The 24412-nt window shown below is 40.2% G+C and overlaps 1 protein-coding gene across 1 annotated transcript in view; it reads right to left on the reverse strand.

Annotated features, from left to right (window-relative positions):
- Positions 1 to 2696: 2696 nt before the first annotated feature.
- ajap1 (adherens junctions associated protein 1) overlaps positions 2697 to 24412 on the reverse strand; it is a 51042-nt gene continuing 29326 nt past the window's right edge. The window contains exons 3-7 of the mRNA XM_040047618.1: positions 23456 to 24198; positions 11055 to 11142; positions 10680 to 10922; positions 9206 to 9338; positions 2697 to 8288 (exon numbers count right to left, since the gene is read on the reverse strand). Coding sequence (XP_039903552.1) covers positions 9266 to 9338; positions 10680 to 10922; positions 11055 to 11142; positions 23456 to 24198 — 1147 coding nt within the window. The 3' untranslated portion in view covers positions 2697 to 8288; positions 9206 to 9265. The remainder of the gene's footprint in view (positions 8289 to 9205; positions 9339 to 10679; positions 10923 to 11054; positions 11143 to 23455; positions 24199 to 24412) is intronic.

Consider the following 24412-nt stretch of genomic DNA (forward strand, 5'->3'; position numbering starts at 1 on the left):
CCTGCAAATATGTCACTACTCATTCTGGAGGCTTTTATCCAGGCAAGCCACGAAGGACGTTATTATTAGTTATTTTTGTCATTTTACAAGAAATTGTTGACTGGAGCCAATGAAGAGAGCTTCTTGACCTTAGTATTATAACAGTGACATAGTGTGATATTCATAAGTTTCAATTTTCCATTAACTTTCCTTTAATATAAATAAATACTGCATTTTTTTCCTGTGTCATTAACGTAAAATAGAGTCCAATTTATTAATTTAATATTATGAAGATAATCCTGCATGTATAATGTACCCAATCACAAATGCGGTCATCCATTTAGACTCTTCTGCTCATCGAGGTCGCTGGTCACAGTCAGGCTGGAGGCTAGAAAGAGAACCATTCACATTCACAGCCGATTTAGAATCAGCAGTGGACCTAATGTGCATGTCTCTGGGCAGTGGGAGGAAGCTGGAGAATCAAGAAGGAACCCACGCAGGCACATGGAGAACATGTAAACTCCTACCAGGCCAGTGGATTTGAATCAATGGCCCTTCTTGCTTTGAAACAATAATGCTAACCACCGTAACACCCTACCGCCAAAAGGCTGTGAAATGGAAAGAATGACGAGTTTACAAGGGAAACAGCAAAAAATAAACGAATAGATCGATTAAAAAATCGATGCTTCATATCTGGGATGATCAAGATAGATATTTCATGGTCAAACTCACAAATATCTAAAAATAAACAATCACAGAAAAATTAGTCTAAATGAGCTGTGACAGTGTTAAGTAATCTAATGGCTGAGGGAATGAAGGCTTTTAAGTTTCTGTTTGTGTTACTCTGGGGTAAAAGGTAACCTGTGTGCAACTTCCTGAACTCAGATGACAAAACATGTTCAGGATGGATATTAATGATTTTTGCCTTTGTTGCCACCTGGTTTTCCCATAGTGAACACAAACCTCTCTGCCTGACCCCCGTGATTTTGGAGCAGGTGTTAACAATACTGCTGAGGGAGTTTCTATTCTTGATCGAAAAAACAGTGTAACACCAAATAAAAGAAAATCAACAATAAAACATACATAAAATGTTCTTTAAAGTCTATATACTCTTTTTTGCAGAGGACTGTGTTCATATCAAATTTGAGTTGATATGATGATCCCGGTATATGGAGATTTCACATTATAGTCTGCATCCAAATTTGACCCCTAACCTCCCTTTTATGTTTCACCCCCCAAAATACAGTTCTAGTTTTTTTTAAAGTAAATACTACCCTGGAATTGTGCTGCCTTGCTGGAGGTTTCTTGTTTTTCCCTTATGATACTTTTCATGTTCTGTCTAGAATATTAGAGCTGTTTGAGTTCCGCATATTATATTCACCATGTTTAATATATTTCTCCAACGATGTCATCTTTATGCTTTTAAAGCGACGCATGAGTCATTGTTACCACTGTGGTTACTGGAAGAACCCTGAGCCCTTGATACCACATAGTGTAAATGCTGGTGGATGTGAGTGCTGGTCTCATTTGTTAGCATTATTAATGCTCATGTATCACATTTGACATGATAACTCATGTTTATTCATTAAAATGCTGAGAATTTAGCTGCTCAGCTGCCATTTGCCCAGATCGCTGCCCTCCCCCAGATTCATTCCAACAAACTCCCTATAGCACGTGCTCGTGTTGTTTTACATTTTATTAATAGCAACATCAGAGTACTAAATGTACAGAGGACGAGTCCAATGAGAATCGCATTTACAGTGCTTGCAAATACAGAGCTTAGTAGTACAAGAGTAACCAAATCAAAGTCACCTGGAAATCGTAACATTTACCAATAACTACAAAAGGAAGAGATGTGGTTCATAAGACACAAAATAAAAGTTATACAACATTTAGCCGTCACAGAGACAGACTAGAGTCCCTTTTCGTGGAGGTGTGTTTTGTGTGTGTGAGTGTGTTTGTATATACTATAGTCATAGGTCTTATACAAAAGTTAACAGAGGTACTCATTGATATATTAAACACAAATATAAAAGTTTGAGTCACAAAGTACAAACTCTTCATTTTTATGGCGACAACACAACTTGAGTCAGGTTCCTTCATGGTAGGTATGAATCATGATTGTAAGTCAGCCTCAATGAACTGGGCGGGGGGCAGAGTGGCCCCCGCCCAGTGTGTGAAAAGCCCTTCCCTCCCCCCTGCCCCAGAGAGAAAAGAATCTATACAAGCTCCTCACCCCTTGACCTTTGACTTGACCTTTGAACTTTTACTGTACTTCATATTTAGTTTTGTTGCTGTTTTTGCTCCATCTACTTTGATCAGCTCTCGCAGAACATGCAATCGCAGGCTATCCCATTCTCCTGCTATTCCGAATTCCCTCGCTGTGTCACTCGTTTCAGGCCTGCACTTAGCTCGCGAAGGCATGAACCAGGGCTAGAGGCCATCTGCATGAATTAGCTGACACGACAGCAGATTTGGGTCACGCTGCTAGTCTCATTCTAGCAGAGGGATTATAAGAGAATTGAGATGTTGCAAACAAAGTCGTTTTTTTTTTTTCTCCAAGTCTTTTTCAAGTCTGACTGCACTGATAATCACTGACAGTGACAGTGCTTTAGCTCTTGTGAATAGAAAAAGTAAAAACATGACCCGAGAGGAGAGTCGCAGCCCTCCGCTTAAAATACAGTAAGCGCACAGTACGTGATTTTTAGTTTTTTTAGTTTTTTGAAAAGATGCGGAAAAGCGAGGAGTGAGGAGCTACAGTTTACTGGGAGTGAAAAAAAGAAATAAATGGATCCAGTGAGATACCTCCACAGTCTCGGGGCAGTTTGTGAAATAGTCACAACAATATAATCACTTTTATTGATGTTCTCAGGCAGAAAAGAGCTGTGTCACGGTTGATTTTTGTGCTTCATTTTGAAAAAGCAACACATTACGCATCAACAGACCTTCACCAAAGACTTGTCTACACCTTCTTTATATATTTTTTCTTTTCTGTCGACTTGCTGATTTTGGTTTCTTTGGTTCAGAAAAAAAACTCACGATTTGGATCAAAACACTTTTTGTCAATATGTTTAGGAAATATCCAATTTTCTAAGTTGCCTGTCAGAGGACAGTTTCAAAAGAAACACGTCCACTAGCATTAGTCTGAAAATCTTGCTGACTGAGAAAAGATGTGTCCGTGCACGAGTGGACTATATTTTGTCACTATTTCACAAAAGGCCAAAACACCGGCCGAGGATGGATATATATCATTCTGTAAAGATAAACTTTATCCTTTCCTCTCAGTTTGTCCTCTCACCTTTTAATTAAACGTCTCTTTTTGTTTTCATTGATAAAGCGTCCACAAGATATTTTTGTTATCACACAGTGTGCTAATAAGTCCACAATATAGCCAATACACGGATTCCTCTGACCGTTCCTCTGGTATGAATGCTTCCATTAATATGTGGAAAGAAAACAACTTTGTCCTTCAGCTAGCATGTCATTCAAACAAAACACATGTCAATAACTTCCACTCTGAGTTTCTGACATGCAAAGAGGAATCACAGTCTCTGTAAATGTGGCACATCGTTCATCTTGACAGGAAAAGCCTCGCTGATTGATAGCTTGTTTATGTCGAGGAGAGCACAGGTTTTATGGGCTGCTGAAGAAACAAAAACGAGAACCGCAAAATATTCATTTGCTGTGAAAAAAAAGGCATGTCGAGTAACCCCCACCCCCACACCTAACACAACAACACAATATTTCTTCAATCAAATCTGACTGGGCCGAGTGGAATTACTTTCCTGCCTCTTAGCTATAATAAACTAAACTCATCTGCTATACTGAAATGTAAACTGAAAACGCAAGAAAGCAGTAAGACGCTTCCTTACGTATCAGTTTGATTTCAGACAGCGGTAAATGGGGGAAGCGTGCTGTATGCTGATGTCTCCAGACATCCGCGACTGTTTAAAATATAGATCACAGCTGCTGGTTACATTTTTCTTTGTCTAAACGTCCTTCAGGAATGCAAAGAGAATTCCTTTTAGCAGCTCCTCATGATTTCAAAGAGAAATACTAACATTAAAATCAAGCTTTTCAAGTCTTTATAGATCTGCCCGAAACACGCCTAATGCCTGAAAAGAAAAAAAAGCTCAAAAACTTTTTTCCCCAAAGTATTAAAACACAAAGAACTTCAGAAAGTCAAAGTTTCCTGTTGTTCAATTATAGCATTTAGTATATTCCAAGGAATCCAGAGTCTTTCCCACAATATCGGTATAATCTCAGCTGACATTTTCAGCAAATTCTAGCTAGTTGCATTGATATTCCACAATCATCAGATATGGTGTTGTTAACAGATGAAACTGTTTACATCAAATGTCAATCAGCCAAATGTTTTAAAGTTGTGAGACTAAAATAGAAGTTGTTCAAATTTCTGTGTAGGTCTCTTATATGTAGCATGTAATCTTAAAACGACAGTCAACTTTAGCACAGCTAGAAATTAGGGGGGGGGGGATTTTTACATAGATTTGGCCATCACTGCATTCAATAATATTAATATACTGTATTCAACAGAGTAACTGGGAAATTGTTTACATCAGGCAGCCATTTAAAAGAGAAAGAACTGGGGAAATTATAAAATGATCTCACAAACTTTCCACTTTGAAGGTTCATTGTCCTGTTGTTGTTGGCTCCCTCCCCTCAGCCTCATTTGGGCTCAGGGAGAGGCAGATGGGCGCCTCTCCCTGAGGTTCTGTTGGAGGTTTCTTCCTGTTAACAGGGAGTTTTCCCTTCCCACTGTTGCCAAGCGCTTGCTCAATGGGGCCGTCTGATTATTGAGGTTTTCTCTGTACAGTTGGAGTTTGAATTGATTTGATAACCTGGCTTGATTAGGCAAAATGACTGCGCTCCCACAGTTTTTGGCAAATTACTTGTTTAGTACATTGTCATTATAAACAGCAGAAATTTTGGCCAAAGCTAAAGAAGCAGAAGAATTTGCAACCAAACTAGCAGCCCTGTGAGGCCGCACTGAAGCACAGCAGCTGTGATTTCAGCTAAAACATCAGCGCGTAAACAGACAGTGCTAACATGCTAATGTTGAGCAGGTGTAAGGTTTGTCATATTCACTGGCCTAGTTCAGTGTGTTAGCATGCTAGGTACACCTAGCATACTGACTGAAACCAACACTGCCATAGCCATGCCGGGATTATAGCTGAAGGCCAAAGCTGGAATAAAAACAGGATTACTGAAAAAGTTTGAAAATGAAAACGTTGCCTATCAACGCTAAAGTTGGCTTTTTGTATTTTTAACCCTGACTATTTAGCAGTCACATCAAAAAGGAAAATACAGACAGTGTACTTCACGAACGATCCTCCTTTCAAAAGTTTTCCTTTAGATGTCTTTCCCTGATTTTTTCTTATGCTGAATAAATGCTGATATTGGTTTATTTTCATTACAGTAAATAACAATTTCTGGGGCAGTTGTAGCAGTATGTATATACAAATACAAAATGAGGATGGTGACAAATGATTGCAATCCAGTCTAGATCAAGTTTAGTTAGTTTCTTGGCAGCTACTGTTGGATTAACAGGTTTTTTTTTTGTTTTTTTTTTTAATTCATGTGATGATACACTGTCTATTAAAATCGATGCAGAAATGATAGTTAAGAAGAGCAAGTCATTGGTTTCCCAGCCAACCATGGATACAGCTGAAACCAAGATATGATCACAACACCGTTTAAAACCACTCGGTACTGTTTTTACTTTCCACCTGGAAATCACTCTTCAGTCTCTGAGCTATTGCAGCGTCTACTGAAGTATTATACTGGTTAGCTAAAGATATAATACAAGTAACTGCTTGAAAGTGCAGGTAAGAAGCTTGGCACAAGGTTAGTTTTTGTGTTTTGAAAGAAATACCATAGTTACACATGTAAACAAAGACACTATCCCCGACCTAGCTGAAACCTTCCCAAAAAATGGGAGAGGTCTTGAAAAATAGAACACACCTGTACACAAATAGAAGCAAATATATAGAAAATACATTTACACGTGTATAATTTACAGCAAGTTTCATAACCTTCTTACTAGTAAGATATCACTGTTCATTCAAAAAAATATATGTTATGTCAAAGAAGCAACGCAGCCTGTCGTGAGGCTGCACTGGTATGTGTCATTCATGAGATGAGTTTCATGTTGTGAATTGGCCAGAGCAGGAGTTTTGCACCACAGTGTTTATCCCAAGCCATCTCGACACCTCCTGAATGGCTCCCACGTACCGATACTGATCACTGGGACAACCTGTTGTCTTGAATCCTTTAAGGAAGTGAGTACAAGTCCGAAAACCTACCAAGTGAAGTACTGGAGATCGACCGTCTATACCCAGTAAAACCCATCATTTATATCTGTACATATTGCTGTCTATAGCCAGAAACATTTACAATTGCAGAATTGTAGTTGTGCTTTGTACAAACCCACAGCAAAATAAAAAGGTAGATTAACAGACAACTTTCTCGAAAGCTTCGTAGCACAAAGCTAATCTGTTTCAGGAGCTTGAAGATGATAATAAAAAGTATTGGTGCTAGGAAGCTCTCAGGAGAGCTTTACTGTCCTTCCTCACCAGAAGTTTAAACCAATTTGGCAGCAGCAGATTGGTTTGTCTTAATCCCCTTACTACAACAAAACACAGAGGGAGTGTTTTTAGGCCTTTGAAAGTACAAAATAGAATTTTTTCCTCTTAATTCTGTCCTTTTTTTCCCCTTTTTGCTCAGCTTTCTACGGCACAAATTAAAACAAATTATCCGAGAGTAACCCCAAACATCCTGGCTGTGATAGCTTAACTACTGAATGATTTAAACATTGTCCTCAAGAGTTTATTTGGGTCTGGAGAGAGCGAACCCTTAAAAAACCTACTGTGTTTGATGGGGGATTCCTTCCTGCTTACATTCCACAGTTAAACAAACCATGCATTTTGATCCTGAGGGACACCACATTTTTAGCTTCCCATTTCTTCTGTTTAATTCCACCTTGAACAAATCGGTTGACGATGGAATTACATAGACTTTCGCCTATAATTTAAGAGTTTCAGGCTCAACAACTAATTTGTCAAACCGGTCGAGAGTTGGGAGTTGGGTGGGGATGTTCAATTACTATCCGTTTTTCAACTTTGCTGTTTATGCAAATGACCACAATTTATTTGAACACAGGAGGTTCAGATTAAATCTCTTCTACCCTTTAATTTGGAGCTCGGATCAAAATCGAAACCGTTAGATTTATCCCAGACAGCTGCTGAGAAAAGAGACTGATACGAGGTGTGCGAGAAAGCTAGACAGACCTGAGGCAGAATGAATGTCCTGTCAAGCTCCATGCAGTCTGTGGCTGTACTCACTCGTGAATGTGCCGCTGTGGGATCTAACGAGGACACACGCCTGCGCCACAGAAGCCTTTTGTGTATTTTTCCATTTTCCTAAATCAGATGCAAATCTTACATAATAAGCAGTCGAGGTGGGCGCTGTACTGGCTTGGACCAGATGTGTTCAGATGGTTGTCTTTGATATTACCTCAGCTTAGGTGGGAGTATTTAAAAAGTGGTTCCAAGCGCTTCTGACTTCCCCCGTTAGGGCTGTGGCAGACTCTTGTGTGTAAAAAAATAGACACGACTATTCTGATTTTAAAATGGGACCGGTAGAAACAACTTTTTTTCTTCTTTTTTTTCTTAAATTAACCGTCCAATAAAGCATATACCGTTTTCCATCATCTCTCTTCCCCAGCTAATAGAATAGTGCTTCATATAAATATCTTTTAGACTCTTTTGTAACACATTTCTTAAAACTATTTCATAACATATTCAAATACATTTAGCATTTTTTTGTACTTTCATATTTCTTTAAAAACCAAAAACCAAAAGAAAAAAATGTAACTGCAGTTGATACAGGGTTAATATAACGCTCTTTTTTTGTCGGCTTGTTTTTTAGTCCATCAGTCGTTGTTGAAACTTCTGTCCATCCAGGTTGTGGCACATAGTGGCATTATTGGCACATTGTTCAGAAATACAGTTCATCTTCCTCCCGAAGAAGCTCCTTGAGTTCCTCTGTGATAGGGCTAATGTTTTCCTTGAGACATCCGCGACGTCCACAGTCTAGTTCCATACATCCTGTAAATATATTTATATATAATCTATATCTAAATGACCATAGGTTCTTGGAAATATGGTTTTCGCAGCGTTATGGCTGCTGCTTGTCAACTCTAGAAAAATAAATATCTTCACCAGTGTCCAAAGATCACGCTATTTTACAAAAGAAGCTGTTTTTTTGTGTTTCTTGTTTCCAACTGGATCCTGTGGAGATGCAGAGAACACAACCCCAGTTACTTCTCATTATGTTGCCAGTGCAAAATTAAACACACACACAAAGATAGCCTGCTTCTGACTTATTGTAGGGAGAATATGGGTTTGTCTCAAAAAACATGTGACTCCAGTGCCTTTTTTACATGATATGAAAGGGCAGTGTTGTATTAAAAATCAGTACAGTTAAGGTCTATCGTTGCATACACTTAAGCCTAAAAAATACACAAGATTTGCAAAGATAAAAAGGGATCTTATGTCTTTTATGACTCCAGCACAGGGAGCAAGCTGTGGAAAGCTAAGCTGAGTGACACTAATGTGTGTCCAGATAACCCAGGGTCCCTGTCCCTGCCTCTCTGTGTTACCTGCTGGCAATCTATTCCTCTTAAAAATCTGGGTCAATAGCAAACATTACACCGCTTCTTGACCTTCCAGCAACACTGTGGGGCTAGACCATGTGTTTAACATTCACGCTTTGAATTTCAAATGCTGGCCCATTCTGGCATATTTTAGCCACGCATAAAAATGTGTCACAAGTCAAGCAAAAGTGCCCCTTACTCCTTGAAATGCGCCAAACAATGCACCTTTGGTGTAAGAATGAAAGCGGCACCAAAAATATCAATGAAAATGTTTCAGATGTGAGAGGAGAAATAATTAACAGTGACCATAGTACTGATATTCACATAATTAGTCTCTTATCTCAGCTAAAGACCCCGGCTACTGCATTGAACCGGATTCCTCCTGGTTTTTTTTATATCAAAAGGGAACAAGATGGAAAGGGAGCATAATCATGTCACAAATAACAAACATATGCCAAGTTCCCCTTTTATTCCCAAAGTGGGGCAGCATCACCATGGGGATCGAAGGCTCAGATGATTATTTGCAAGGGGATAAAGTGCTGCAGTACCCACCAAAGCGTGAATTCATGAAGTCTCTTCCACCCACAGAACATGAACAAGGCCTTCAGCTCGTCAACATGAGATCTCAAACCACTTCTCTGACACAAAGGCCACAGGAATCAGTTGTCTTTCAGTTGGTGAGGGCCTGTTAGGCAAAACGCAAGAAGTCAGAGTCAAACTGCAAGAAGTTAACTTGTGAATATAAATGATGTAATCAGACTGGTTACATTTTTATATTAGATACCATCACAACATATTAGTTGATAGTAAACCTATAATTGATTCTAAAATTATCATTGGTGAGCAGCGTCTTTTTCTCATAAGACTTCTTCTTTTTTTATGCTGCACACACTACAAGGCCTAATTATGTCTCTTGGTAGCCTTAAGTGCCAAAATCAACACGGTACCACTGTCACGTACACAAGCGGGGTGACAGAGACCTGCACTGGGTGAAGGTCTATGTCAGCCTCAGACGGCTGCTCTGCAAAAATAAAAATAAAAAAATCCTAGATTTTTCAGCAGTGCTGTTGGTTAACCTGTGAAAAACAAGCTATAAAAACCTAACCATCCCTGTGTAATTTAAAAGCAGACTATTTACAGCAGATGAATTATCCCGCCATCCTTGCCAACATAATGAATCTGTTACAGGGTTTGGATTCACTGAGTAAGTGTGACCATCTTTGCTGGCCCTGCGGCTTAGATGACTATGTTATCCACTCAGACAGCAAACACTGTCAATACTCCACCAACTTATTGTCGGCGTGGCAATGCAAAGTGTGTGCGATTTTGATGTGAAACCTACCTGTCCAGTTAAATCGCAAAGCGGAATGCAAATGCACCAACGACTCACCAAAGACACATCTCTCGCCTAATGTTTCTCTGTATATATAACACTTTACATGCTCAGTAAACTTGGGCATGTAAAGTGTATTTACTGATATTACATAACTTGCAGGTATTGAAGTTCAAAGCGTACACCTTTGTGCCAACGTTTAATACTCCCATGAAGATGAAGAGACAGACACAAAACGACACAGTAAAGACATCTATCAGCTGACTCATTACACCAATAGAAATCAGTAGAACATGTTATTTTTTGTGTGTGTGCAGCCTGAACATGCTGAGGCATGCGGCAGATGGATGAGGTGATGGGAAGCAGTCCGCCAATTTATGTGTAGATTTGCTCGAGCAAAATACCGACTGAAGCTGACTGTGGCTGCGGGGTAAAAACACGAGCTTGGAGACGAATGTGAGGATTCGTGGTCGACATTTCAACGCTCTTATTCTCATCTGTTTCTGCTTAATGCTTCTTAATCCTGAGCACGAGTTACTGGAACATTTCTTAACCTATTTTAAACCGATCAAGCCTTGCTGCTCAGCACGGAGCTTCATAAAATATAAGCCACGTGCTAATAACATTCACACTGTGGATTTCCAAGTGCTGAATGACTGAGAAGCGTGCATCCACCTGTCATACAGTCAGTACCTGTTTCCGTTATAAGCAGTCTTGTAGACAGGCGTCTGCTGGATCATCTCATCAGTGTAGATGGGTACGGCAGTCCGAACACACTCGTGCGAGCACTGCAGGCTGTCGTTGTAGGCAGTGAATATGTCCACCTTGCTGGGCACCCGAGCTGGGGTGAAGTCTGTCAGGTTTTGGCAGCTTTCTTCTTGCTGGTGGATCTTTCGCTGATGGCTATTGTGGCGACCATTTCCAGACTGCGCACAGCTACAAAAACACGCACCAAAGACAAGAAACAAACATAAAATCATACCTTGTACCTTCGTTCATCTATTAGGGTTTCTGAAAAGGAACGGGGCTGACGTGTCGTGAAGCAAAAAGTAAAGGAATCTTTCCTACCAGTTTTTAAGGACGAGTGTTGTGATCAAGGCCGCGATAACCATAATGAGAGACACAGTGATTGTGATTATCTGGTGAACTGCCAAACCTGTAAAAAGGGCAGAAATGTGCAGGAGAGCAGAGAATTACAATCATTTGTATAGAAAATGGATTCCCCTGTTGTTCACAGCACACGGCCAAGCACTTCACTTCTGTTTTGTTTTTTGAACTGCACAAACTTGCTGCACTTGACAAAGTTTCGAGGCCAGTCCTCTTAAAATGTAGAGGATAACAAGCTGCAACAAGTACTGGTGACACTGACTGAGTTTGAGAATTAGAAATTATTCTATTACAGTACAGTCCACTCGAATGGGTAAGTGAGTTTTCTAATCTGCAGATCGTAACTTTATATTATGTCACCAAACTCACAATCAGTAGCTCTACAAAAAAGAACTGACATGTTTTTCCATAACGCTGTCTTTGTAGATACTGCCCCAAGGCTTTTATTTAAACATTAAATGAGAGCAAACAAGTTGATATGTTATATATGTATATTTTTATGCATGAAAAAAAAAAAAACAGATCGAAAGATGATCTGCAGTCTGAACACTCTAAAGGGAGGCATGCCATTGCACAGCTAACAACCAAGGCCACTTACACACATACATACAAACACACACACGCACATTATGTGAATCATTAATTGATTTGGGGCAACAAGACATGACCATATATAATTCGCAGAAAAGTACTACCACTTTAAGATGGCAAACTAGTCATGACCCGCCTAGGAAAGATTGCATTCACTTGAATGTTTGGTTTGTTGTGTAAACTGAAACATTTTTCCACATTTAAGGTGTTTTTGGAAACCTTAAATTAAAGTTTGGTGTCACATATACCACTATTTCTCCAACTAGCTGCTAACTATGTTTGTTAGCTGTCTGGTGCTGGGCAGGTAGCATACAGTGACTGAGGTTATATATACTCCTGCATTTCTGTGGTACTTAACTTCTTTACTGATAAAGTCAAAATTTGAACCACAGTAAACACTGACTCAGTCACTGCAAGGACTTCTGAGGTCACATTCCTATCCACTCACTGTTAATATTCATGATACTCTGGGCTGAGTAAGATCTATTTGGACGTGTCTCCCTGCTCTTAGAAAATCATTATTGGAAAAAATTAAACCCCAATTATAGGGCTATCAGAAGGAAAGAGTGGTTGCTAGCTGGCAAAATGATAACTCATATGGACTGAGTCTTTAGTGGTCAATTTAGAACAGAACACTTTTGTATGAATCACTGCTTGTTATTATTTGATCTAAGGAGGATTATAAAACCCGCAAATCTCTGTATAATCACAAGTCAACCCGGTGGCAACCATATCATTGTAAATTCACACAATCACTACGATTGTTTGCTAAGCTTTCTGGACAGTGCCAAGCCATACAAGTATTCAGCCTTTTGTTTATGCAGGACATCTTAATCAGCTTCCACATATATATGAAGCCCACATTTGTATGTTCTGTATGACTAAAGCATAAAAGCGCTTTTATTATTTAAAGACTTCAGACTCATGTGTGCTGATCTCTCACTGGTGCCAGAGGAGAGTAATCCAAACAAAACAGCCCAGGACATGTCTAAAGTAAGGATTAGTGCAAGCCTATTGCATTGTACTGTAAGGTTAGTGTGTATCTGTGTGGGTGAGTGATACAGCATGAGAGAGACTAGGACACAATGACACACTGCAGCAGGAAGCCAAAAAAAGGGAAAAAAGGGAAAGAAAAGCCGTCATGATGAAAATGCCCACGTGGGCCTTATACATCTCACCTCTCCATCAGCCAGCTGCCTGGCTGCTGATCCAAGCCAATTTGTCTTCGGGAAACGCTCAAAAGGAAGTGCTGCTCGGTCATTTTAGAAAGCACACAACGTCTCCTCTGCCTTCCAACTGTCTAAACAGCCTCTTCTTAGACAATAAACTTAGATGGGCAGGACCATGCAAAAGACATACCAGGTCAACCTTGGATTAATGATTTCTCCGGCTGGCTCAGGGAAGCCTTACCTTCCCAGTGCAATCAGGGTCCCTTGCCATGGCAAAGGCACATTAACTTATCTGGCAAGTCATTTGCATTTGCCTCATATCCCCTCTGTATCCTCTAACCCCCCTCTCTGCCTGTGCCAGGCTTATGCTGAAGCTGTTAAGTTGAAAGTGTTCAGTTGTAAATTAACATCTGTCCAAATTCAGGCACAATACAGCTCCAACCTGACCTTGATCGATAGTTGAGTTGTCCACTGAGGATTGCTTCATTTTATATCGATGTCAGACTGAAAGAGGGGGACTTTCCAGTCAGTAGATTTTAAAATCAAAAGCTGCACTAATTTGATTTGTAAAACCATTACTGATTAAATCCCATTATGGGACAGAATTAGGCTGTGTTCCTTTCCAGCCTCCTATGGACACTCCTCAGCTCAGGAAACAAGTGGAACTTCAATTAGTAAATTACAAACTGCCATTAACTGACAAATATGATGATTGATGTCTGTAAACATGTTCAGAATTCTATAATTTTGTATGAGGGGAATGTGATTGGCTACGCTAGGCAAACATTCACATGCTGTGCAGGGCTTACTGATGCGGCTTTACATCTTATTGCTATTTTTTAATGGTATTTAACCCTCTCAAGGCAGGCGTTGCAGATTTGCAACAAGTAAAAGCTAACAACCTGATTACCCCACATACATATTTTATGAGTTTTTTTTACTCAGAAGTACCACTGCAGGTATTCTTTTGTGCATTAGCAACAAAAACTTAATTTGAGCCTGAGAGGGTTAAATCAAAGTTACTTCCAGCAGCCATTCGGAGCCAAAACAAGCACAGTTTCATCGCACGTCCTTTAATGAAACAACTGTACCCAAGAATGTGAGGTCCAGCAACACAAACACAACATTAAGTCTATTGCATCTTAATTTTCAGGGCAGTACATTTAAGGCTGTGGGAATAATGGAGCAGATAATGACACGGGTGACAAATCTGAGTGCAGAGGCTAGTTCTATTTTAATCCACGACTGCCAGTTGGAGGGAGGGAAATTTGGCCTCTCTATCTAAAACTCATTGTGTCCTGGCAGTCAGCTTGAAAAATCACCTTTGGCAGTCACCTTGCTTTAGAGATACCCAGTTAGGTTTTGTTTGGTCAAATCACTGCCAAACAAAGAGCAGCCCAGAGTCACACAGGCAGAGGGAGGAAGGAAGAGGAAATAGGGACATGAAGTGATACAAAAGGGAAGGGACTGCTGGCCTGTAACCTCTGTGGAGCTCCCATCAATGCTCCCAGCAAGGAATAAATGAGATTTTTCACCTTCATTGCTATGACAGTTTGATGAACATGTCAACAAAAAGAAGTGCAGTTAAATTAAATTTCCCCTTGCCACCTATTTTTAATAAAAGAGCGACAGCTTAGACACAAAAACTCTGGGGAGTCAATTAATGTAACGTTAATGCATGGAAGACAAATATCTGTCTCAGCAAAGCAAAAAGGTCAAAAGAACAAAAACACAGTAACATTTTTACAGATATATGTACACCAAAAATTAACAGCCCCACCTTTACAGAGCGGTGGAGCATTGGAAAAAGAAAACTTCGCCTATGTCGGTGCAGCTCTAGATTGCCTTCTTTAAAAGTGCAAGATAACTGATAGGGGATTGTGCAGTCCAGGTTCTCTTCTAGTTTTAAACCATCAACCTTTCTCTTTATGTACACAGTTTATCTTCTGTAATTCTGGATGCCGTAGGCAGCTTTTCCTACCTGTTTTGCACCAAACAGCAGCCACAGTCAACAGCTAAACAGCCAGGCATTTCTCTCAGGACATTTCTTAGTGGACACAAAACTAATACCAGTGAATATGGGACTTTCAGTCTGCTCAAAGTGTCAAGCAAAAACATTTTATTGACATGTGTGCCATTACAACTGTATAAAAAATTTGGTGTTGTGTTTACTCTGCTGCCTCCAAGTGGAAAAACATCCAGTTTTTACACTGTTGCAGAATCACATCTCTAATCAGAAGATTTACTAATTTTTATTTATAAGTCACCAATTTCTTGAGTTGTGGAGTGATGATTATGGCTGTTTTTATGAAGGAAAATACAGTCACAACAGTTCTCTCTAAAAATCCAGTATGATTTTTATGGGTAAAACTCCTCAGCCGTCGGTGTCTTGAAATATCACTTTGGCTTAAAATGTTATGCACACAAATTGTTATTTTCCCTTATAGCTAACGGGTTATTAAATGAGATTAGATTTATTTTTAGCCTTTGAATAGTGGCAGTTAAGTCAGACCTGAAAGTGTAGCAAGAAAACGACATGTTGACATGAAACAGCTGCCCTGGGATTGGCTCAACCTAGGCAAATGCTGACTGCAAGCTACAGGGACATCATTTATTTTCATATAATTAGCAGTAGTCATTTTATTTGTTCAGTGGCATATCAAAATTTCTTCTTGTGCAAACATCATTCAAATCGTCTCCATGCACAAGGAATCTACTTTAGCCTTTCTAAACAGTAGTTGAGATGCAAGATCTGTCTGTCTGCTGTTTCATTCGTAAATTAGAATGATGCAACAACTCAATGGTGATGGTGCTACAAAGAAAATCAATATTTAATCACTGTGCATATGTATGAGTTATTGTGTTAGTGTGAGTGTGTGTGTGTATACTGCATCGTCTACATGTAGTGGGTTTAGGCATTATTCGCAAAGTGATTTAGAGGTAATGGCACCAAAGCCCACGCAGTATTTGCTTAAAAGCACCTGAAAAATGTAGGAAAGGGTCCTCATTTGTAAACCAGACTTTTAGCTTATAGAGGTTGAGCAACCTCATTCCCACAGAGAGCAATGTGTGTTTGTTCTGGCATACCCAATACATGCCTATATAAACCCTCCAAGACTGAGCAAAACAGGTTAGGAGAGGGCTTCCATCAAAGGTTTGGCTACTGATAGCTAGAAACTGCCGATTAATGCTGGTGTCAAAGTGTCAGTCTAGGGCTGATTTCCACAGAGTCACCGAGCAATCTAAAATGCTCACTGAAGAAGAGGACAAGAGAGCCGAATGAGGAGCAGGGAGAGGAAGAAAGAGAGCGAGAGGGGGAGAGGAAGAAAGCTAAAGATCGGAAACAATTAGTCTACAGATCTTTTCTCTCAATGTCAAAAGCATTGCTGCATAAGTCAAGCTCAATGGCAAATGCAACAATCCATTGCCAAAAAAAAAAAGTAGCTAGAGTCTATTGCTCCAGTAAGGCCTTTTTTCCCACAAACATGCGCTCCTCTTCTGTCCTTCTCTGTATTAGAAACAGCAGGGAGCACACAAGAGCTCATCCTACAACAAACAAATGAAAATTACTGCAATTTTCAGGAGGGTGTAAAATGGCATTGCTACTGAGGCGGTTTCAAACAACCTTCTGAAAAATCTGTGTACTATCATGCTGGTGACAGGAGGCATTTTTGTAAACCAAACAAAAAGCTTAGCTGAACTGTTGACCAGGCGATTGGACCTAAAACTGCCAGGCAATACAATATCTCTCTCTCTCACTCTCTCTTATTTTTCCAACAAAACCTCCAAAAATAAAACAAATAAGAGTTTGGAGAAGTCATATTAAAAATTCTCCCTAAGCACTTTTGATTGACAGAACAATCTAACATAGCCAAAACAGTGTCTCGGTCAACATCTGTAGTCTTCTTCCTTGAGGCGGACGTGTCAAGCCACGGAGAAAGAGCTGGAGAAAACAGAAAGTGAAACAGCATCTGCTCAGTGAAGCCCGCTCAGCTCCTCTTGGCTGAGATTTCTGTAAATCAGGAACAGGGGGGTTTGACTCTGCACGCCTGTCGCCGGGCATCAGCATTTAAGTCCAGATTTAATGCTTGAGAAAAGGAGATTCATTTTTACTCACTTTATTGAGAGTCAATACAGAGAGTAAAGGCAACCTTATTGGATTGCCATGGTAACTGTTGGGAGAAGTGATTTCTCTCTGTCTCTATGTGTATCTCTCATTGTTGAAGAGGCTGCATTGTACGCCTATATGGGTGTGCACAGGTCAAAAATCTGCATTACAATGCTCGCCGCGCTGCCTTCTTTAAAAATAGATTGCTGGGACGCTTAACGTACATTTTACATGCTCTCACTTTGCTCCGTAGTGGATGTAAACTCCATCCACTTTACCCACACGTCCATCACAAACTTGATAGCGTGACGTGATTTGTTACCACATGGATCCGTTTAGTTTAAATACCTCGAATTCATACGCTGAATGCTGTTCTGTGCATTTTAAACATCCTCTACAAGCAACCGACAGGTCCGCACGGCTCAACGGGACCGTTCGGGAACACGTGGTGGCGTTCGATGGCCCTACATAACACTGCAACATTTAACCTTGCAACCCTCAGATCATCTAACAAGGCCCAAGTTATCAGTAGTGGCTTTGCTGACTGGAGTTTTAATCATCTCATATCCATAATGGAGCTGACAGCTCCATCTGCGTGGAATAGAGGGGGGTTGAAGTTGCTAGCAGCACAAACAACAGGAACAATCAGTGAGCATCTGGAGGCTCCACAGCTATAACACCCCCCCTCCACCCGCCTCCGCTCCCTACCCTCAGCTCCTCTATGATGGCCAGAGAGAGCAGGATCAACAGGAGCCTGTTTGCTTACAGTATCCCGAAAAACTCCAATCCAAACAAAGTAAAATGTGTAACATGCACAATGCTGGCATATTGTCTCAATACAAGAAACTACAGATTGCATGTTGGTGATTAACCACAAAGGTTATAATACTGTGAGAAAGCATTTAATTACATAATCATAAAAACCTACGGCTGCAAGGCAATAAAACTTCACAGGTGTTAAACGGATGCCCTGACAGATGACATGCATGAGAATAGTTCAAACTCTGTTAATGAGACAGAAGGCATGCGAAAGCTACTTCCTTCACACAGATTAAGGGCAACATTCACTTCTTTATCTCGGTCTAAACAATTTGGATTTTCACCAGTGCCAGAAAGAACCATCCCTTTTGTTGTCCTGTGCATCCACGCCAACAGCGAGTGGGAGTTAAGACACATAGCCTGTATTCAACAAGTGCAACTCAGTCAAGCTGCGGCAAGCTGTCGTGTACTTTCCCTGTGTCACTACGTAGCTGGTTTTTCTACCAACCCAAACTGGTTGGAGAAATGTCAGAGTAACTGACTGGATCCCACGGCAGGCGTGAGGAAATACAGCTCAAATGTTCATTTCTGGACACTGACATAAATATAGAAAGAAACAATCTTAGTTGGATCCAAATGAGCTGCAGTCTCTCAAGAATAATAAGGACTTCCAGAAAATCCAGAAAAGATTTTGACAAAAAAATATGGGAAAAATTGACAGCAACAGTCAACGGTGCAAACACTACAGAAAACTTTCTGCTGCATAAAAGCTCAGCACAGTGCAATCCTGTGGCATAGGTGGGATTATTTTCAGGTTTCAGTATAGTTCTGTGAATTCTGCAGTCGGGATCAGGACAGTTTCCTTTCGCTTTGTGCTACCAAAATCAATGTTAGAAAAGCACAAATATGAGCTCTGTTTTCCTCCTTTTTTGACTCGAGTCAACACAGGTGTAACTGCCTGTTGCCATGGTAATGGCAGTCTTAGGTTTGATTTAGCCTGGGGTTAAGTTGGAATTTTTTTAAATATCTGAAGACATTTCCGCTAATGACAGACTAAACCTGGTTTTCAAAGTGCTGTGGAGCTTGCTTTTCTACATTTTTTTCTATCCTTGTGGTCATACAGGTGCAACATGCATTCAGAAATTCACCGTCACCTGAAGTATTAATGATTTTATCGGAGCACAGTCAAGCAACAGAATGTAACATTCAGACTACTGTCGGAAAAAAATCTACATTACTTCTATTTTCTTTCTTTTTTGATTAAAAAAAAAGGCTTTTTGGATACTTCCTCTATCACTGGCAAATCCTTGTGAATAAGAGAGCAGTCGAAAGTAGCTTCCTCTACTCTCTGCCACTCTCTGCTCTTTGCATTCATGTTTGACAGCGATTACACTCTGAAATGATTACAGTCATGTTACACACACGCCATATGGGATGACACCAAGTACATTCACGACTTGCGTTTGTGCGAGCATACAATATTCATGAGTCATAATGTGCATTTATTGCACGGCTGCATGTCTCTACTTGTACTGTGGTCTCATAGTCAGTGAGTGCCTAAGCAGCAAAGATATAGACATTTTCTGAGCTGCTGAGCTAAAGCAGCTAAGTGATTTAGTATAAGGAAGTTCATTTTTGATCTGAATATGTATCTAATTATTTTAGGAAACGTGCTACCAGCCCATGCTGCGAGGACCTTTTTGCCTTAGAAAGTCTATAGACTGCATCAACACTATAGATGAAGAGAAGAAGAAGGTACTGAAAGTAAGTGCAAGGATGAATGTACCAAACAAATGAATATTTAATTAGTCAATAACTGGCTCTGTTAAATACATAATTTCTAGACATCTTTTTCAGCTATTTTGCAGCTTCTTCAGAGCATTGCAGAAACCATTTTTGTAATTAATCATCCAACTTGAAATAACACTTCTGGCATTTTTAATAATTGTGATTTTTTTATAGAATGTCCGTGACCCTAAATTGTATATATCGATGAAGATGGAGGGATGGATGGCTGGATGGATGGATGGCAGAACCCCAGAATCCAGAATGCATGCTATGAGCTAACTGTCATTCTCCATCGATACTTTAAGAATGCAGTTACTTTTGAGTGCCCTTGGTGCTGCACAGTGGAAAACGTGGCCCTCTCCCAATTTTTTTTAAGAAGAGCTGCCATCAAACTCAAAATGAGCTAATATTTTTTCTTCAATAAATAAAGGGCACATTTTCTCAATTTAAACCTTAATTTTTTTTCCATTTTACACGGCATCCCAACATTTTTCAGAATTGGGGTTATACATGCTTATTGATACTGTGACTAGAATAACTTGGTTAGTAAATAGCATAAGTTGTTTAAATCCTCATAACATCGAAACTAATAGTCTCTTAGGTTCTTCTCATACTGGCTGCAGATGACTTGACCATGTTTTGAATGTGAACTGAAATGTGGCGGCACTTCCATGTACATGAAAATATTGTATCATTCACCTGAAATAACTGCCACAGTTAACTTAGCAGAGTGAGTGAAAGCTTGGAGGATGGCAAGGCACAACCACGGAGCGAAAAGTACATTCAGTAGATACCAGCTGGGTGCCAAATGCGCTTGAACTCTCTGCATGCATGCATGATGTATGCACAGTCTTTTGCACTGGTTATGCATTTTTCAGAGCAATGTATCTACATTGCATGCATGTGCACCAGCTTCTCTCCTACTCACTACTAACTTTAAATGGACTTCGACACAGCTCTGTTTAAGCACTGACATTTGGTTTGGTCTTGTACGAAAAATAACTTTCAGCTAGGGCTGTGCGATATGACTATAATCTCATATCCCGATATAAGAATTCCATCGTCCCGATAACGATATAAATCACAAAAATGTAACATTTTCTGTAAATTCTGTGAATCTCGGGCAGCTCGTCTTGCGGGAAGTGTTTCCAGCTGCGCGTCATGTAGCTGGAGTCGAGTGTTTTAACCGATGCATGAAACTATACATTTTTAGACATAAGTTGTAAAGGCCGCCGTTTTCTTTGTGAGTATTTATTACACGGCGTGCTGCGGGGAAAAGCCTGTTCTAACGTTTGAGTCTAAGGTTTATTTTTTAGCACCTGGCGGCTCTTTTTTAATTCTCATCCATAAATAATCTGCTCTTTCACGTGATTCAGTTTATTTTGAAAAGTCTCAACAGCATCTTGAGCTTTATTGTGAAAGGTTTATGTGGAACATAAACAAGCGGACACGCGATGCTGTTACCGTCGTTGTTGCTAACCACAACGCATAAAAACAGGCGCTTGTCCGTCCATAGTGTGGTTATATAAAATATAAGCGAAAGAGAAAACTTTACGAAATTAATATAGCCACTACAGTGACCATCAAAACGATGAAAAAATATTGCTGTAAACAGTTTATTTTGCGACACCACGAAACAAACGATAGCGTAAAATGAAACGATAGACGTTTTTATATCGTCATCCGATATATATTGTTATATCGAACAGCCCTAATTTCAGCAGTTATTTTGTGACAAAGCAGCCTTATGTCTTAGGCACTGACAGATTAGATGCTGTTGTTAGCATTGCTGTCAGATAATGTCAACTCATCTGCCTGTTAAAGTAAAAAAACATTGCGTGCAGCGGGCAGGTTAGACACAGTAGACATCCGGAAGTGCAGTCATAAGTCTTAACCTTCTGTGAAAGGATTTCCCGTGAGGGATAGTGGTAAGAGAGAAGGAGAAACCTAGATAAATTAAAATAAATTTTATTAACACTTTGCCCACTTTAACAGAATCAGTTTAAGTTTGCAAGTGAGAGGTTATCCCACTGCAAGTTTCATCAATCATGACTAAGAAATTTTGTATGCATCCACTACAACAATTTAGAGATATGAGAGTAAGAGACAGGCATACAGTGAAGCGCCTCTCCATCTGCAATGCTTTCAATTCATCAGCAATCCAATGCTGCACTGCTCGTGTGGTAATTACATCTTGCCTTGGGGCTAATATGAGGCAGAGGGTTAACGTGTTGTGAAGGCAGAGGGAAAATTTCTGCTGCGATTACACACCCACTCTTCGCTCTGAAACATGATTCTCTTCATCTGCTCTGATCAGACACAATGTGCTTATTGATACAATAATATTCAACCAGTTGGAGGGAGAAAAAGTCTCAACTCTCCTTTCTTATCAGCTCTCAGTTAGCTGTGGTGACTGATTTCCTCCAGGATACAAGCCATCATCTGAATCACAGGTGGTCTCACACTTACCTCCCAATCAAGAGAAAATGAAGAGATCACAACAACACTGACAAGATAATTATGTCCTGCCATTTCATTTTGCATGTGCTATATACAGTTCAATCACAGTGCAACTTATATATATGCCACTAACACTCAAGGCTGTTTTGGGAGGCATCGTTGTTCCAGTATAGAGCTTGAACAGCACTGAGTAACAGCAAATAGTTCAAAGTGTTCATTATCTGAATACTCCCACTGCAGGATGAACTTTTCTTGATTCCTCTAACATTTATCATTGAAACTGAGTAAGTCCTTCCTTATCTTTGCATACTTTTATGACATTTTTGCTACTGCACTAAATGGGAAAACTTAATTTACCACAGTTATTGTTCCTAAGTTGTTAAAACATAACTTACATAGGTCATTTTAATAAAAAAAACATGTTCCTCATAGACATAATGACATACTAAATCTAATAAGCCCGGCAGGAGAGGATTGTGTTTCCACATTACAGAAGAACTGCCCATAAAAATCCTTGCCCATAAAATGCCCACCACCGGTATTTCAGACCTGAGGGCTACAATATAGTCGAGGGCATAGTCTGTCAGTATCAGCGCCTATATCTCTAAGCTGCAATATTATAGTCATGAAAGCAGATCATCAGATGTACAGTGAAAAGGTGATTATAGAGGCTTATAATCAAACAAACAACAACCTTTATTTATCACATACACAATTAAACAGGGTACAACATGTAGTGAAATTCTTGCGTCCGAGCTGCGGACAGGCTGCAGACATAGCCGCGCCATTCCAGGGCTTGGTTTTAAGCATGGGGGGTCTAGCCAGGACCGTTACTGGCTAGACCAGTAAGGGTGGTAAATGTGTGATAGTCACACATTTAACCCCTTTTCAGTGTAAAAGCAAAGCTGTATATTTCAGATTCATTTGATTTTCAGTTTAGAATAGAATAGAATTCAACTTTATTGTCATTGCACATGCACAGGTACAGGTACAGGGCAACGAAATGCAGTTTGCATCCATCCAGAAGTGCTTTAGTGATATAGATATATTGAACAGCACTGAGTAACTCTTTGTCAGAGAGTGGCCAATTATCCATAGATCCATTGGGGCTTAAACAGATTATGAATTTGTTAGGAAATGTCATTAACATACGTTTCATTCCTATAGAACCTGTTTTGCGTGTATATATACCTGTAAACACAACTGTGGAAAACTTGTCATATCACAAAATAAAGCTCTGCAGAGAAAAGCCAATTCATAATTTATTTATAATGTTTTCAGAGCTGATTTAACAAATGTGTTACCTTTATCCGCTTAAGGTTCCCTTGAGAAATGTTTTATTAAAAAGACAACCTGCAAAGGAAAATCTAAGTAGCATGTTTGGACACTGCTGACTTGAAGAATTACCTTCACAGCACTCTGTTTGTCTGTTTAACAGTTACTGAGAGAAAAAAAACATATCTCTATATATATCTTATATCTCTTACCTGGTGTGTCCCCTGGTGGGTCTAGCTTTGGTGGTTTGACAGACTCCGTGTTGCTCATAGAGGACTTGGTGGTGCTCTTGGACTCTGTTGTGGTCACCACAGTGAACGTCCTTTGGGAGAGCCTGGTTGTAGTGCTAGTGGTTGTGGCCACTGTAGTAGTTGCAGCCCTGGTGGACGTTAAGTTTGGCTCCATTTTGCCATCCTCATCTATGCTATCAGTCCCCGTGGGTCCCCAGTCAATAAATCCAGCCACTGTTGTAGTCCGGCCCTCCTGAGACTTGTCATAGCTGTCCCATTTGAGCTGCCTCCTGGTTCTAATTAACAACCTCCCGCTTGATAAAGCCACTGGAGCTTTTGCTATTACAGCCAAAGGATCGCCCGTCTCTTTTTGAGAGTATCTCAGCCGGCAATTCTTGCACGCTGCTTGTCCTTTGTGTGCTGGCTTCCAATGCTTTTGACCTTTAACTTTTGGCACTATTCCTGCCCTGCTGTCTTGGGGCGGAGGAACAGGGCTGAGGAGCCGGTGGGCTAACGGGCTCACTGTTCTCCAGTGAAGCATGTTAGGCTTATCCCAGAGGGGCTGCAAGCGAGGCCGTGAGCGAGGCACCGGTTTAGGCGTGAGTTTGATCCCCAGACCTTGACTGAGAGGGCTGCACACAGAGAAGTCCAAGGTAAGGTGAGTCATGGCTAGCAGGATCCACACCCGATGCCCCACACAGCTGCCTGGCTTCAAAGCAGACGGACTGCAAAGAGAGAGTAAATGAGAGGCACCGTTTTAGATTTAGCACTAAATGTTAAAAACATACAAATCAAATTTTCTCCGTCTCCCATCCTACCAAGTTTTAGCTCTTTTGTCAAGATGCACAGCAGTAATTATCCCCTATTTACACACTTAGCAAAGCTCAACTCCAAGTTCTGGAAAACACACCCAATTACACTACGATAATAATTAGCCTC

Source organism: Simochromis diagramma, unplaced genomic scaffold (assembly GCF_900408965.1).
Source record: "Simochromis diagramma unplaced genomic scaffold, fSimDia1.1 OVJJ01000387.1, whole genome shotgun sequence".
Taxonomy (NCBI): domain Eukaryota; kingdom Metazoa; phylum Chordata; class Actinopteri; order Cichliformes; family Cichlidae; genus Simochromis; species Simochromis diagramma.